Raw genomic sequence first — 15,459 nt, 5'->3', positions numbered from 1 at the left:
GCCCTTCTTATTTTTTGAGACAGGGTCTCCCTAAGTTGATTAGGGTCTTGCTAAACTACAGAGGTTGACATCGAACTTGTAATCCTCCTGCCTCAACCTCCTGAGTTGCTGGGATTACAGGCATGCACCACCATACTCAGTTCTCAGCCAAATTTTTAAAGTACATTGACAAAGATAACTGTTCAACATGTCTGATAAATCACAGGGCCAAATTCTTTCTGAATTTCTAGTGATTTTATTGGACTTATCAAACAGGTCACTGCAATACAAACAGTTTCTGAAGTGAAAGCTTTTGGAGAACATAATTCCAGTCTTTGAAATATATCCCAGACACAGAAGAAAATGTTGTTATATGTCATTGTACAATGGAGCCTCCACTTGGGTATTCACTGACTCAGGCAATAATATGACACAAGCATTATAAAGAACATCCACTATGAAAAGTATGTGTAAGGGATATTCTGTGATTGCACCCACCCCTTGAACCCCTGTAGATAGCGCTTGCAGTTAACAAGAGTGTCATGCAGGAATCTCTTATCTGGATCTTCAAGGCACAGGATCCCCACACAAGTTCCCTCACTTCTGGACAATAACCAGACAGATGTAGCTCTCCCCACCGAAGGTGCTATGCAGGCATGGCTACTACCTGGTGACCTACCCTGCTGTTAGCAGACTCATACATGTCTCCCTCCACTTTCTTGGCATAGGCAACCAGGTTCTCCATGCGACGATCCTTCAGAGCTGCAGGGTCAGGGGTTGGGAAGATGGCTTGGACACTGAAAGAATAATACACTCTATCAACATCCTACTTTCTTTTTTTTCTTCCTGATGGTACTAGGGATGTAACCCAGGAGTGCTCTCCCACTGAGTCAATTTTTTTCCCCACTGAGTCATTTAAAAAAAAATTTTTTTTTTAGTTGTAGGCAGATACAATACCTTTATTTATTTATCTTTATGTGGTGCTAAGGATAGAACCCAGTGCCTCATGCGTGCTAGGCAAGTGCTCCACCATTGACCCACAACCTCAGCCCCCTTATTTATTTTTTAATTTTGACATACAGTCTTGCTAAATTGCCAAGGTTGGCTTCAAATTTGCAATCCTCCTGTCTCAGCCTCCTGAGTCACTGGGATTACATGCATGTGCCACCATGCATGCCCATCCTCAACCTACTTTGAGGGTCATCACATGAAAACTACAAAACCAGGATGGGCTACCTGTGAGGGTGACACAGTGATGAGAAACACCCCAAACTCTCACCTCACACATGAACATGGGAAATAATCCTGACCTTCAACTGACCTACATGTCAAACACACCACTATTTTGCTGCACCAAATATGTGCAGAGTCATTTCAAGAATAACATGATTTCAAGTCAATCCCAAATAACTAAAGGCCAATGCTCTCTCTGATATGTGGATGCTAAATTCACAGTAAGGTGGGGGTGGGAATAGAGGTATTTTGGACCAGACACAGGGGAGGGGGCATAGGGGTAGGAATGATAGTTGAATGAATCAGACATCATTACCCTATGTGCATAAATGATTACATAACCTGTGTAACTCTACATCATGTACAACTAGAAGAATGAGAAGTTATAGTCCGTTTATGTATGATATGCCAGAATGCATTCTACTATCATGTATAAATCATTAGAACAAATAAAAAACATATATATATAAAAAGAACAACATGATTTCAAATTCCCAAGCTTTAACACCTATTTATTACAAAAAAAAAAAAAAATGATCAAAATAAGAGAGGAAAAACATTCAAAGGAATCTAGTTGATTAACTTCACCTTCAACTTAACTAGCTTTAAGATAGTGGATGGTCATGTTGTCTATACTCAGCAGGTCCAAATTCCCCCCAATTCTCAGGGGTCCTTTTTTTTTTTTTTTGTACTGGGGATTAAACTCAAGGGCACGTTACCACTGAGATAAGTCCCTCCTCTTTTTATTTGAAACAGGGTCTCCCTAATTTGCTTAAGGCCTTGCTAAGTTGCTGAGGCTGGCCTTGAACCTGTGATTCTCCTGCCTCAGCATCCCAAATCGCTAGGATTACAGGTGTGTGCCATTCCACCCAGCTATAAGTTTAATTTGAGCCACAAAAAAGGTAAAGCTCTTTAGCTAATCCTCAGAGCTCAGAGGTAAGGAAGCCGTGCTATAGTTCTTGCCCCTCTGCTATCTGATGCTTCTGCTCACTGGGGACCAAAGATCTGTGAAACCCAGCATGCCCAAGGAAGCCTGGGTGGGGGGTGGCTTTTAAAAACAAGCATGTGATCCTTCTATAGTTCTGTCACCTGAGACCAATGGGAAAATAAGAAATAAAAGCAGACATCTATGAAACTGCAAAATTACAATGTTGCCTTCAGCCACAAAATGTAAATGGGGTGGTCGTGGCAGGGGTGTATGGATGGATGGATGGATACATACAGTTTATGCACTAGATGGCTCCGAAGGTCCTGAGTGACATGTTCATGCCAGCCTTTCCGAACTCCAGTGCTGGAAGGAGGTGCTGCTGCAGGTATCGTGCTGAGGTTTCCGATGTTGCCAGAGTTTGAGCCATCGTTCATCAGTGGGCTAAGGAGGACACACATCCAGCTATTTAAGAGACTCAAAGGCTTTCCATCTCAGCAAAATATAACTTTAAAGTTAGGAGAAGCAAGGAATGTATAAACAAAACTCAATTTATGCATAATTGATTCTGTTCCACATTTATAATTTTAAAGGGAGAGAAAAATGCCATTCACCCCCCACCACCCCATTAAACAATCTTCCTCTCTACCACATGCTGAGAAAGGCCACAGAGTTGTGTGTGAGCCCTGCTCACTCTCATGCCCATCTGTCCTTCAGATTAAGAGCTAACCGAAACCTGGGTCTTACTTGGTGGCCCCCAGGGAAGCTGGAAGAGCAGATTCTGAAAGCAAATTTGGTGGTTGCTGATCTGTTGTTATTCCTCCTGCTGGAATGTTCATTGGGTTATTTCCTTTAAAGACAAAGAGAAAAAAAGTCAATTAACTTCTAGATCATAACATACATTTCTAAGTTCTAAAAATAAACAAGTCACCACATCAACAAGTGATTCACATGAGTCACAGTAACAAATATAATGACAGGAACGCTGGGAGCTATATTTTCAGTAATGGTGAGCAACTCCTACAAATTCTGTTATTTTTTCACTCTGTAACCAAAATAAGACACGTTCAGGAGGCTGGATGTTGTTCTAAGTGCACTCTATGGCTGTAGGGAAAAACTATAAATGGCCCATTTGCAGACTCCAACTTTGATGTTTTATTAATGTTACACCCTAGACAATTAAGATAACTCAGTCATATATTTGGGTCATTTTCTTTTGGGGGAATTATCAGAAAATAAAATCACAGATTAAATATAGGAGAAAAATACAGAAGGCCAATTTAGCTTCAGTCTTCACATGAAAGTAAGAAAAAGTTGAAATTTGAAGAGTGGTTAATAAAATTGTCAAAAATTACACTATTTGCAGGAGTGGGATCAGAACAGAACTTGGGTTGTTGTTGTTTTTTTTTTTTTTTTTAATATTTATTTTTTCTTAGTTCTCGGCGGACACAACATCTTCGTTTGTATGTGGTGCTGGGGATCGAACCCGGGCCGCACGCTCGCGCTACCACTTGAGCCACATCCCCAGCCCCAGAACTTGGGTTGTTCTTGAGTCTTTTATCTAGTCTCCAGGCCAGTATTATATTTGATAGTCATTAAGGAAGCTGTTTTCCAAAATGCAACATAGGAGATGATTTTAACTGGTCATGTGGAGAATGATTTTTTGAGTCTCAAAACTCTTGTTCTGGGGCTGGGGATGTGGCTCAAGCGGTAGCACGCTCGCCTGGCATGCACAGGGCGCTGAGTTTGATCCTCAGCACCACATAAAAATAAAATAAAGATGCTGTGTCCACTGAAAACAAACAAACAAACAAATAAATAAATAAAAACTCTTGCTCTGCTGGGAAGAGGCTAGCCCAACTGCCTGCCTTCCCAGGCAGCACTGCTCATGTAGCCTAAGCCTGAGATTAAAAGTACTGTGGTCATTTGGAGAAAAACAGTAAGGAAACAATATGCAGAAATGGTAAAAACTGTGGAGATGTGTGAGCAAGATACTGAAGGCTGGCAACTCATAGGCTGGAGTGACAAGAAGCTGGTAACAGGAGATCCAGTCAGAAATTTGACGGTAGAGTAGAATTTCTGAGACGCCTGTTGCTGACCAGTCCAAGTATAGATTGGTTAATTCCAGAGGTGGGTGAAGCATGGTTAAGATGTGCCAGGAAGTGTCCATAGTAAGTTAATATCCACCTAAGTGATATAACTGTAAGTATGATTTGTGAGATTTTTGCATCCTGAGCCACATGGCACACCCTTTATGAAAACTATTCAGGCAGAAGCAGCACAGCAAGCAGCAAAGCATTGCTTCACTTGAAAATGGTGTACTTTTTACAAGCATGGTACACCTTCCTTACATCAGATACCTTAGCTTTTTCTCAGAAGTTTGTTATTTCAACTATTGAATCTGAAGTAAAAACAAGAACTAAAAAGCCTTGGGTTCCAATAACAGTTATCATCCATTCACTGCATTTAAACAAAGGAAGGTCTTGAGCTCCTTCACATACCCAGGGGGTTGAGAGTCCTCATCTGCTGGTGGGCTGGAGGCTGTGCTGGTTGCTGGCCAGGAACCTGAGGCTGCAGCTGCGTCTGAGGCTGGTTCATGTAGGGGAGTCCAAGAGCAGCATAGGCCCGCTGCATGGAGCTGGGGTCTATGGGATTTGGGTTACTTAAAGAAGTGGCATTTTGTTGCCCTGTGCCAACAGAACCAATTGTGTTTTGAATTCCACTAGCTGGAGACCCCAGGATGGCTAGAACAACAAACAGACAGGCAAAAAAAGGTAAATAAAAGGGAGAAGCCCACATGGTATTTAAAAACTAATGAGAAGCAAATAAAATCTTACCAAAAGACTATACATACATGTCATAAAGTGTTAAAACAAGGCTATTGAAAAAGGAGCTGTGCTGAAAGTAAGAATCCTGTTCTATTCAGCTATTCTGGCAGTAGCTGAAGGATAAAAAGCCAAAGAAAATTTATGCTTCTATCTCAGAAAGCAACAGACCATAAAAATTGCAGAGATAACTTAATAAATATTAGCAGGAGGGAGTGCAGCTCAGTAGTAGAGCTCTTGTGTAAAATGCACAAGACCCTGGGTTCAATTCCCAGCACTGCCCACCCCCACAAAAAGTATTAAAATCTAGTAACTCCTAATACGAAGATTCAAGAAAGTGGCAAGTGTGTGACAGGCAAAATTCCACAGGGATTGGCAGCTATCACTGAGACAACAAAGGAGTCTTCTTGTTGCTCCCACCCCACATCCCTCATTGCTTCCATGCACTGGTACAGAGAGATTAGCAGAGGTAACACCTGGTACTTTCCAAATAACAAAATTACAATTTCTCTAAACTTACTCATACAATGACAAAACTAACAATAAGCCTTTCCTGTGGGAATTGTGCAGAGAGCACAATGCTGGGCTCTCTACCTATCTGAAACTATTCAAGAACCACTGCTCCCCCCAAAACAACCCAATCAATAAAGGAGCTAAGGAGCTGAACAGACACTTCTCAGAAGAAATGCATTCAATCAACAAATATATGAAAATAGGTTCAACATCTCTAGTAATTAGAGAAATGCAAATCAAAACAACTCTAAGATTTCATATCTTGCCATTCAGAATGGCAGTTATCAAGAATACAGACAACAATAAATGTTGGCGAGGGTATGGGGGGAAAGGCACACTCATACATTGCTGGTGGGACCACAAATTGGTGCAACCAAACTGGAAAGCAGTATAGAGATTCCTCAGAATATTTGGAATGGAACTACCATTCGACCCAGTTATCCCACTTCCTGGTCTACACCCAAAGGACTTAAAATCAGCATACTATAGTAACACAGTCACATCAATGTTTATAGCAAGTCAATTCACAATAGCTAAACTGTGGAAGCAATCCAGAAACCCTTCAATAGAAGAATGGATAAAGAAACTGTAGAATATTACTCAGCATTAAAAGAGAATAAAATTATGGCATTTGCAGGTAAATGGGTAGCATTGGAGAATATCAAGCTAAGCAAAGTAATTCCCCAAAGGCTGAATGTTTTCTCTGATAAGTGGATGCTGATCCATAATGGAGGGGAGGGCATGGGAAAAATGGAGAAACTTTGATGGGGCTAAGGGGAGGGAGAGGTGGGAAGGGGGAGTGGGAAGGGGAAATGGGGACAGGAAAGATAGTGTAATGAGATGGACATCATTACCCTAGGTGCATGTAAGACTGCACATATGGTGCGATGCTACATCATATACAACCAGAGAAATGAAAAGTTGTGCTGCAATTGTGTACAATGAATCAAAATACATTCTTGTGTTATATACGTCTAATTAAAATAATTAAATAAATTAATAATAATAAAAAAAAGAACTATTGCCCTTGACAGACTTAACTGATGTGGCTGAAATTAAGGAATGGAATGAGCCCTAAAGATTCTGTTCTGGTTTTCATTTATCCAGGTACCACCTCAGTACCCCCTGATTTTCAGGACCTGGATCTGTCTCACCACCAGTCCCACGAGTGCCAGGTAGATCAGTTGCCCCACTTAGTGGATTAGTCCCAAGGGACTAAAGGAAAAGCCAATGTCAAAATAAGGAACTCTGGTGGCCGGAGTTGTGGCTCAGCGATAGAGCGCTTGCCTAGCATGTGCGAGGCCCTGGGTTGGATCCTTGGCACCACATAAAAATAAATAAAATAAAGGTATTGTGTCCAACTACAACTAAAAAATAAATATTAAAAAAAAACAACAACAAGAAGGAACTCCACTCTAAAAGGCTTTCAAATTAACTGAGAGACGACCATAAACTTTGATATCCTTGGTCACTGGAGGTTCAATTCCATCTATCCATCTACCCATCTATCCATCTGTCCATCCCAATGTCCTCATTTGGTGAGTATTTACCACATGACAGAAGTCTTATGTCATACTATTTACTGTTACTCTTTATTTTTTACTTTTGGAGGTACTGGGGATCAAACCCAGGGCCTTATGTAGGCTAAGCAAGTAATCTACCACTGAGCTACAACCCCAACCCCAACAGTCCTATTTGTTGTAACTCTGGAACTTCAAAGCCATGTTAAAAATAACAGCTTAGCCTAGTGAGATGGCACATACCCATAATCCAGTGACTGGGGAACACCAGTTCAAGGCCAGTGATGGCAACTTAGCCAAGACCCTGCCTCAAAATAAAAAATAGAAAGGGTTGGGATGTAGCTCAGTTGTAGAGTGCCCCTGGATTCAATTCTCCAGTCACACCCTGCCCACCCCCCACCACAGCAGCTTACAAAATTAATACAACTACATAATTTTTTGACATCGTAAAACACTATCACAAAATCTTTCTTTCAAATTCAAACCACTAATGTATAAGCACTATTCTATTCTGTCATTCAACTACCAGTGCAAATATAAACACTTATCAGAGCAACTTAATTAAATCAAAACGTGTGTTAAAAAATAAAAAAATAAAATCCAGGTAATTACCCATTCCATACTATTAACTTTTCTAATAAGGATAGTCAGATCTCAAACTCATTAATGTTCATTAGACACAATTATACACACCAAGCACCTTATTATTATAAAGGAGAATCAATTCCCAAGATGCACCTTGCCAAGTGTGTAGGTGAAATAGTCATATACCTTTAGAAGTATTTTGTCCAACAGCTAGTACTCCTGGAAACTTTAAGCACGTGTCCATCATGCTTCTCAAACTGATGTGCTAATTTTTTAGGAGGGTGGTGGTGGGGTATTAAAGATTAATCTGGGGACCCACTATATGCTGAGCTAGATCCCCAGTTGTATTTTATTTATTTATTTGATTTTTTGGAGACAGGATCTCACTAAATTGCCCAGACTGACCATTATCTGTGATGATGCTCCTATCTCAAGCTTTCTGAGTAGCTGAGATTACAGGTGTATACCTCTGCACCCAGCTCTTGCTGAACCTTAAAAAGAACTATGATATAAAAAAATAAAGTAATAATGGTTGGCTGGTTTACTCTGGAGGTGGGAGGGTTCTGGGGATAGAACCTAGGGCCTCATGCATGCTAAGCCCACTTCCATGCCCCAACCTAAAGTAGTTCACTATCACCTTATGGTGTAACAGAACAGATGCAGACTGCATTCGTATACAGAGTGGTGAATTGTGGCCAGGAATGTGAAGAAACAAAGTTATCTATGTAGCCTTCTACTTCTGGGTGATGATACCATAGCTCTGCTTAAAGGGATTCCCTCCTATTATATTCCTCTTTCATTCACACTTTCCCAAATGACATCCATTTAGCTAAAATGCTCAACTAAGGGTGAAACACCATTCTTAAGCCTAAGGCCACCTGCCAGGTCATCAGTGACTCATTTACAAAAGGCCACCCCAGGGAAGCTGCTGACATGGTCACTGTATTTTGTGTTTGTATTATAAGCATTTATTTCCTAAATGTCAATGTTGTCGTATTTTTTGAAAGAAAATATATCTATCAGAAGACAGGCACACGTTTGGAACTTAGCATTTCTAACAATTCAGATCAAGGAAAAGAAATTACACAGGCCTCTGGGGCTGGGGTTGTGGCTCAGTGGTAGAGGGTTTGCCTAGCATGCATGAGGCACTGAGTTCAATCCCTGGCACCACATAAAAATAAACAAAATAAAGATATTGTGTCCACCTACAACTAAAAATATATTTAAAAAAGAAAAGAAAAGAAATTATAAAAGATTCTGACATTATGGCCCCAACATGTGACCCAAATGATGCTACTGGATAAAAAGGCACACACAACTTTAGGGTAAGGGACATGGGGCTTCCTGTGGGGTGATGGCTGATTGTCAGGGGAGTCATGTAAAACAACATCAACTGTTTTGCAACTCAGGATGCCACCAGAATCTGTGAACGTTTTCCTAAGCCTTCTCTAAATTTCTATGGGGCCCACTAGGCCTCTGCTTAAGGCACTTATGTGTGTTCACTCACTCACTCAAGCACAAAACAGACTCAGGAGCATATTCTACCAGGCTCCCAAGTACAGGTTAAGCACCAAGTCTCTGCACTGTCTGAGCTTAGAATCTGCTGGGAGAAACAGCAGAGTAATCCAATCACCACGCAACTCAAGTCAAACTGAAGCTTATAACAATACTTGAGTCAAAAAAAAAAAAAAAAAAAAAAAAAAACCCAAACAGGGGCTGGGGATGTGGCTCAAGCGGTAGCGCGCTCGCCTGGCATGCGTGCGGCCCGGGTTCGATCCTCAGCACCACATACCAACAAAGATGTCGTGTCTGCTGAGAACTAAAAAATAAATATTAAAAATTCTCTCTCTCCTCTCACTCTCTCTTAAAAAAAAGAAAAAAAAAAACCAAACAAACAAAAAATATGTTCATATCATCGTCCCTGGACATCCCTGAAAGGTGGGAACCCATGTGAGACTCAAGCTTATTCTTCACCTGCCACATGGAACCCTATGAAATGCCATGTAGACCCCAGGGGATTGGCAGCCCATATAATCAGTGAGTAGCCATACCCATGCTGTCCTGCACGCAGCACGCTGGGACTGAATAAGAATGGATGGAGTGCTACAGAGAACAATGCATCTATCTGTATCCCCAAGAATGAGGTGTTCTATAGCCATCAATTTTTCATATTTGGAAAATCTTGGTCTTTTTGTCATTTTTACATCTTTTTTTTTTTTCCTTTCTAGCGCTTAATGCTATAGGATGTCACATCACAAGCCACGGTGTCCCAAAATTTCTCTGTGTGCTGAGGATACCCTTTTGTGCATGAAGGCCGATCAGTGTCAGCCTGTAGCCCCCCTCAGGAGGAGGGTCGGATACATGAGAGAAAGTCAGGTGGGCTGCACTTGAACTCCATTCCAGGGCACTCTCAGGATCTAAGTGCTAGTTCACATCTCCCTGAGCCACTCAGAGAAAGTCAGAAAGAAAAGCAACACATGTTCCCCAAGCAGCAGGAGCCCAAGGAAGATGATGGAGAAGACTTAAGAATGAATATTTGGGGTTCTCCCTGGCATATCTTATAGTGTACCTGAATTCACATACTGTATTTGCTTCCTTAAAGAGACCTCCAACATCCTGCATCATCACACTCCTTCTGTTGTAGCTAAAGTAGAGACCCAATGGCTTATGAAACAAAAGGCCAAATTTACCATCATTCTTCATGTCGGGATAAGGCAGTCTTTTCCCATTGAGCACACTAAGAGGTTCCCTATACAGCACATGAAGCTTACTAGAAACATTTAGCAAACTAGTCCCTGATCATTTTTAATAAAACTGAACTTGATGTAGAAATTCAATGAAAATTACCACAAATTAAATTTCAAAGCTTTGTCAGGATGATGGAAGATATGTCACTAAGCAGACAAGGAAACTACTCTATTTGTCTCTTAGATTTCCATAGGAAAAGTGGTGCTAGAATTTATTCAGACTTGCAGATCTCTGCCAAATTTGCAGGAATCACCACAATGCCTTTGTGAGTCCTGTGTAGGCCAGCACTTACCTGTGACACAGCTTCTCTCTGTGCATAAGACAGAACACCAGAACCAAGAACAATGCTCAAGTGTTCAGGTGTCACCCAATTGTTCAGACCTGTCCTCACCACTGACACTATATCATATCTCAACAGAAGCCAAGAGACGCAGAAGAAATGATTCCACATAACCCAAAAGGCCAAGAAGCAGTCATTCTGATGAAATCTTTCACCAGAATCTGATGCTGAAGCCAGGGACAGCAAAACCACTGCTCTTGCTATAGTCATACAGTCCCAATTTCTGGTACCTCCATCTCCACCACAGTGTGTTAAACAGGTGTCTACAGACTACGAAGGGCTCAAGTGAAGCAAAGGGCCTGGCCAGCACCCAAGTAAGGCACTGGATGAGGGCAAGTTTTGAGGAGGAAGATTTTGACTCAATGTTAGCAAAGGAAGGCATCTCAAACAATCAGAGGCACAAAAACAAACAAAAAAAAACAAATAACCAGGCCACGCAGTGAGGGCCAAGGCAATGGGAGGCATTGGAGAAACAGGCTGGAGGACTACTTAGGTCTAGGGCTGGGGTTAACCTTTGAAGCTCTCACCTAATATTCCTTGTGGGATTCAGAGTTGGGAAACCAGGTTTCCTTTAGAGAAATGCCTCTTCCTTTCTCTACAGCTTCAGTATGCAGGCATCCTGAGCAGAACATCTCAGGTTTTTTTTTTGGTTTGTTTTATTTTTATTATTATTTTTTTAATGTGGTGCTGAGGATTGAATGCACGTGAGACACACACTCTTCCTCTGGGCCACAATCCCAGCCCAACATCTCAGGTTTAAAAAAAAAAAAAAAAATGTTTATTTTTTAGCTTTAGGTGGACACAATATCTTTATTTTACATTTATGTGGTGCTGAGGATTGAACCCAGTGTCTCATGCATGCTAGGCGAGTGCTCTACCACTGAGCCACAACCCCAGCCCCAACATCTTAGATTTTAATGTGCATGTAGACTAAGTACCTGGGAATTCGTTAAAAATGCAGATTCTAATGGGGTGTGGTGGTACTCACCTATAATGCTAGTGACTCGGGAAGCTGAGGCAGGAGGAGCAAAAATTTCAGGATTTGAGCTGGAGTATAGTTCAGGAGTAAAGCACCCCTGGGCACGGGTGGGGGAGGGGGGAGGGAGAGGGGGAGGGGAGTGGGGTGAGGGGGAGGGGAGAAGAAGAGAAAAGGAAAAGAGATTCTAATATAGGAGGTCTGGGATAGGGCCCAAATCTCACCCAGGAGGTCACATGGATCCTAGCAAAGGAACTGAGGCACATGTCCACTCAGAATTTTACTAAAGGCCAGATGCCAGGGTTGACAGTAGAAAAAGACCTAATTATTGAATAAAAGTTGAATATCTCTATAATAGATGTATAACTCAAGATCAGAGATTACATTATTTCTAAAAGAAATAATTCAAAGAAAAAAAAATCAAACAGAATCTCAGCAAAAAACATTCTCTGGGTAGAGACACCAATTACATTATAGAAGTTAAGAGTGGAGTGTGTGCCAACCACAGAAGTGTGTGTTAGGTAAGCTCATCCTCTGTGGGAGACACTGCCCAGAAGGCAGAGCCCCAGGTTTGCCTGGCCACAATTCTGCAGAACAGGTTCTAAGGGGCCTCAGTAGAGCTTGGTCTTCAGCAGCTCACCACAGCCCACGTGATTCCAACCAACCCATCCTCACAGGCTTCCACAGTGCCAGCACTGTTCCTGCCATCCAGACTGTGCTTCCATTGATACTTTGTTTAAGCCAGTCTAAGCACACACCAAATCTCACCCCACCCATGGACCACCAAGAACCTGGCTTGCTATCACTTGAATCCTGAGTGAGAACACCAAGATATGATGATAGTGGTGGTGGTGATGATCAAGATGTGTGTGGCACTCGGGATTGAACTTATAGGTGCTCTACCACTGAGCTGTTTTTTGTTTTGTTTTGTTTTAATTAGCTTTAATTTTGAGACAGTGTCTCCAAGTTGCCAAGCCTGGCCTTGAAATTGCCATCCTCCTGCCTCAGCATCCTAAGCTGCTAGGATCAAAGGCATGCACTTCTGTGTTCTGTGCCTGGCCATCATGTTCTTTTTTTTCTTATTTTTTAGTTGTTGATGAACATTTTTATTTATTCATTCATATATATGGTGCTGAGGATCAAACCCAGTGTCTCACACATGCTAGGCAAGCGCTCTACCACTAAGCCCCAGCCCCAGCCCCAGCCCCATCATGTTCTTTTTTTATGCATATGTTCTGTCTCTAAAATCCAATCTTAACCTACTGAAGGATCAGATTCTCATTTCTCTCAGTTCCTACAGCAGGTTCACACACTATGAGTTCAATTTGCTTTAGAAGACAAAAATAATAACAAAAATCTACAAAAATCAATATTGCTAAAAGCTTTCCCACTTTATAAGCAACTCTACTCATAAAACTATAGTGCTAGAGCCAGCTGAAACCTAATTTAAGAAGCATTTAGAATTTTAAAAGTATTAGAATTCTCTTTTTTTCCATAGTAAACTACCAACACCTTTCGTGGAGCTCATCTGAACCTTCCCTTAGACTCTGCAGTAGGAAATGACCCTGGCAACACCTCCCAGTATGACTAGTAGGAAGACTGCGGCTTACCACTTGAGAGAGCATGTACCAAGTCAGCTTTCACAACATTTAAGCCGTTGTAAGGATGCTAAGAAAAATAAACCACATACACTTCTTTTCTTTATTTGAAACAAAAACCACATTAAGTAGTTCTTAAAAAGAGAAATCATAAAAGTTTACAATTGTTATGGCAGTACATACTACACACACCTATAAATTAAACAACTATAATTTCAACAATGAGTATTTGGACACTTAAAAAAGCCTTATACTGAAATGTGTCTTAAAGTACAATATACTTTTAAAAATAAAGTTTTATAATAACTTAGAGGAAAAACAGACTATATTCCACAAGACATATTATTCTAAATATAGGAAGACCTATGATCTCAGAGCTTTACTTTATTTAAGAAATGTCTAGGGCAATTGTGCATTAAAAATTCAAATTTTGTTGAATCAAAGAAAAATTTAATGGATTCAGGAAACTTTCAAAAGAATTTACTGTGACTCCTCTGTTGGGAGGAAGGATAACAGGCCCCAGCAACCTGGAAATTTCTCTGTGTGCTGAGGATGCCCTGTTGTGCATGAAGGTTGTTCAGTGTCAGCCTGTAGCCCCCTCAGGAGGGTGGGATGCATGAGAGGAAGCCAGGTGGGCTGCACTTGAACTCCATTCCAGGGCACTCTCAGGATCCAAGCGCTAGTTCACCTTTCCCTGAGCCACTCAGAAAAAGTCAGAAAGAAAAGCAGCACATGTTCCCCAAGCAGCAGGGGCCCAAGGAAGATGACAGAGAAGCATTAAGAACCATTCTCGGAACAAAATCAGGGAGGAAGAAAGATGGCACAGATGAGAGAGAGTAAGATGAAGACTGCCACGCTGAAAGATTACTGAGTGGGGGCCTGAGGAGCACTTCCTAGCTGTCTGTAAGACAAAGACCACAGTTTCACCTCTGAAATGACAGGGCAAGGCCTTAGAAATGGGAAGAGATATTCATTCTTCTTACTGTTCTGAAGCCTACAAACAGCAGGGACCCTGGAGACCACATGCAGGCTCCTGATGAACAGATATAAGCATAAAACTAACTGTACCAAGGGTTACATAGACAGCTTCAAAGATGACAAACAATGGGAATGATTAAGATGTACCAGTCCTGGGCTAGTGGAAGCTGAATAAATTGTTAGTTATACAAGTAGGTCTGGGAATTCCATTTCTATGTAGAAGAAAAGGTTCACAAATGCCTGCAGGTGGGATTATACCGACCCATCCCGGGTGACAGGGCCTTCAGACATACTTTTTAGAAGGGGGTTCAATTCCAAAAGCAGTGCCCTATTTATATGCCCACTGATGTCACCACCATTAAAAGCGACATGGCAGTGAATTCTTAATATTTGGTGATACTCAGTGAAATCACTTAATATCTGGTAGAAAATACCATGTCTTCAAGTCAGCCCTTTGATCAAAGTGACCTTGCTGTTTTGCGCTCCATCAAGTACATGTACGCAGGGCGGGGATCAGTGAAGATGAACGAAAGTCCAACGGCCATTGCCATTCAGGTTTACTGGCAGCCCATCTACCCTCTGAGCCTGGCTGCACCTGGGTCTCTGTCCACCCTGCCTCACCCCTGTGCTCTGTGGCTGGAAACCCCTGCCCACTCCCTACCTACTCTAGGCACTGTCTAGAACAGCTTCTAATCTCATCTCCGAGCTTCTCTGCCCCCGTGCTCACTTACTTTGTTGGTTTCGCTTGTCACTGGCATTTTTCAAAGGGAGGCAAACAGGACAGTCATGTCGTGTGCAGTTCTTCCAATGAGAGATGATTTGTCGTGAAGATGCACAATGGGCAACTATGACCAGAAAAACAACGAGATGTTATTTTTCTATCCAAATCGTCACACTTTCAATTACACCTAAATTATAATGCCAGATTCCATAAGAAAATGGTAACAAGTGTAACCGTAACACAATATAGGCAGTCCTCAACTTACAAACAGGCTGTTTTCCAAAAAGTTTGTAAGTTGACTATTGAAAATTCCAAACAAAAACTTCCCACGGAAGCAATGTTATGAATGATGGGTGATTAAAGTTCAGCCCACAAAACAAAAGCTATTCAACCTAAAATACTTAACAACTGCAATGAAAAGTAGAACGTAGTTCTGTAATGCCACTATTTAAAATAAAAATATTAATTATGTTTAAAGATGAAACCACCTAAATACAACAGCTGAAGACTTACAGCTG

General features: G+C 41.4%; 1 protein-coding gene across 1 annotated transcript in view; it reads right to left on the bottom strand.

Moving 5' to 3' along the window:
- Positions 1–15,459, bottom strand: part of CREBBP (CREB binding lysine acetyltransferase) — a 132,597-nt gene that overhangs the window by 43,026 nt on the left and 74,112 nt on the right. Inside the window, 5 exon segments of the mRNA XM_081296794.1 lie at positions 659–776; positions 2,435–2,581; positions 2,885–2,987; positions 4,639–4,881; positions 14,952–15,065. Of these exon segments, the coding sequence (XP_081152920.1) occupies positions 659–776; positions 2,435–2,581; positions 2,885–2,987; positions 4,639–4,881; positions 14,952–15,065 (725 nt within the window).

The sequence above is a fragment of the Spermophilus citellus genome (genome assembly GCF_964194105.1).
Source record: "Spermophilus citellus genome assembly, chromosome: 6".
NCBI classification, from domain to species: Eukaryota; Metazoa; Chordata; class Mammalia; order Rodentia; family Sciuridae; genus Spermophilus; species Spermophilus citellus.
This window is presented reverse-complemented; position numbering and strand designations above follow the sequence as displayed.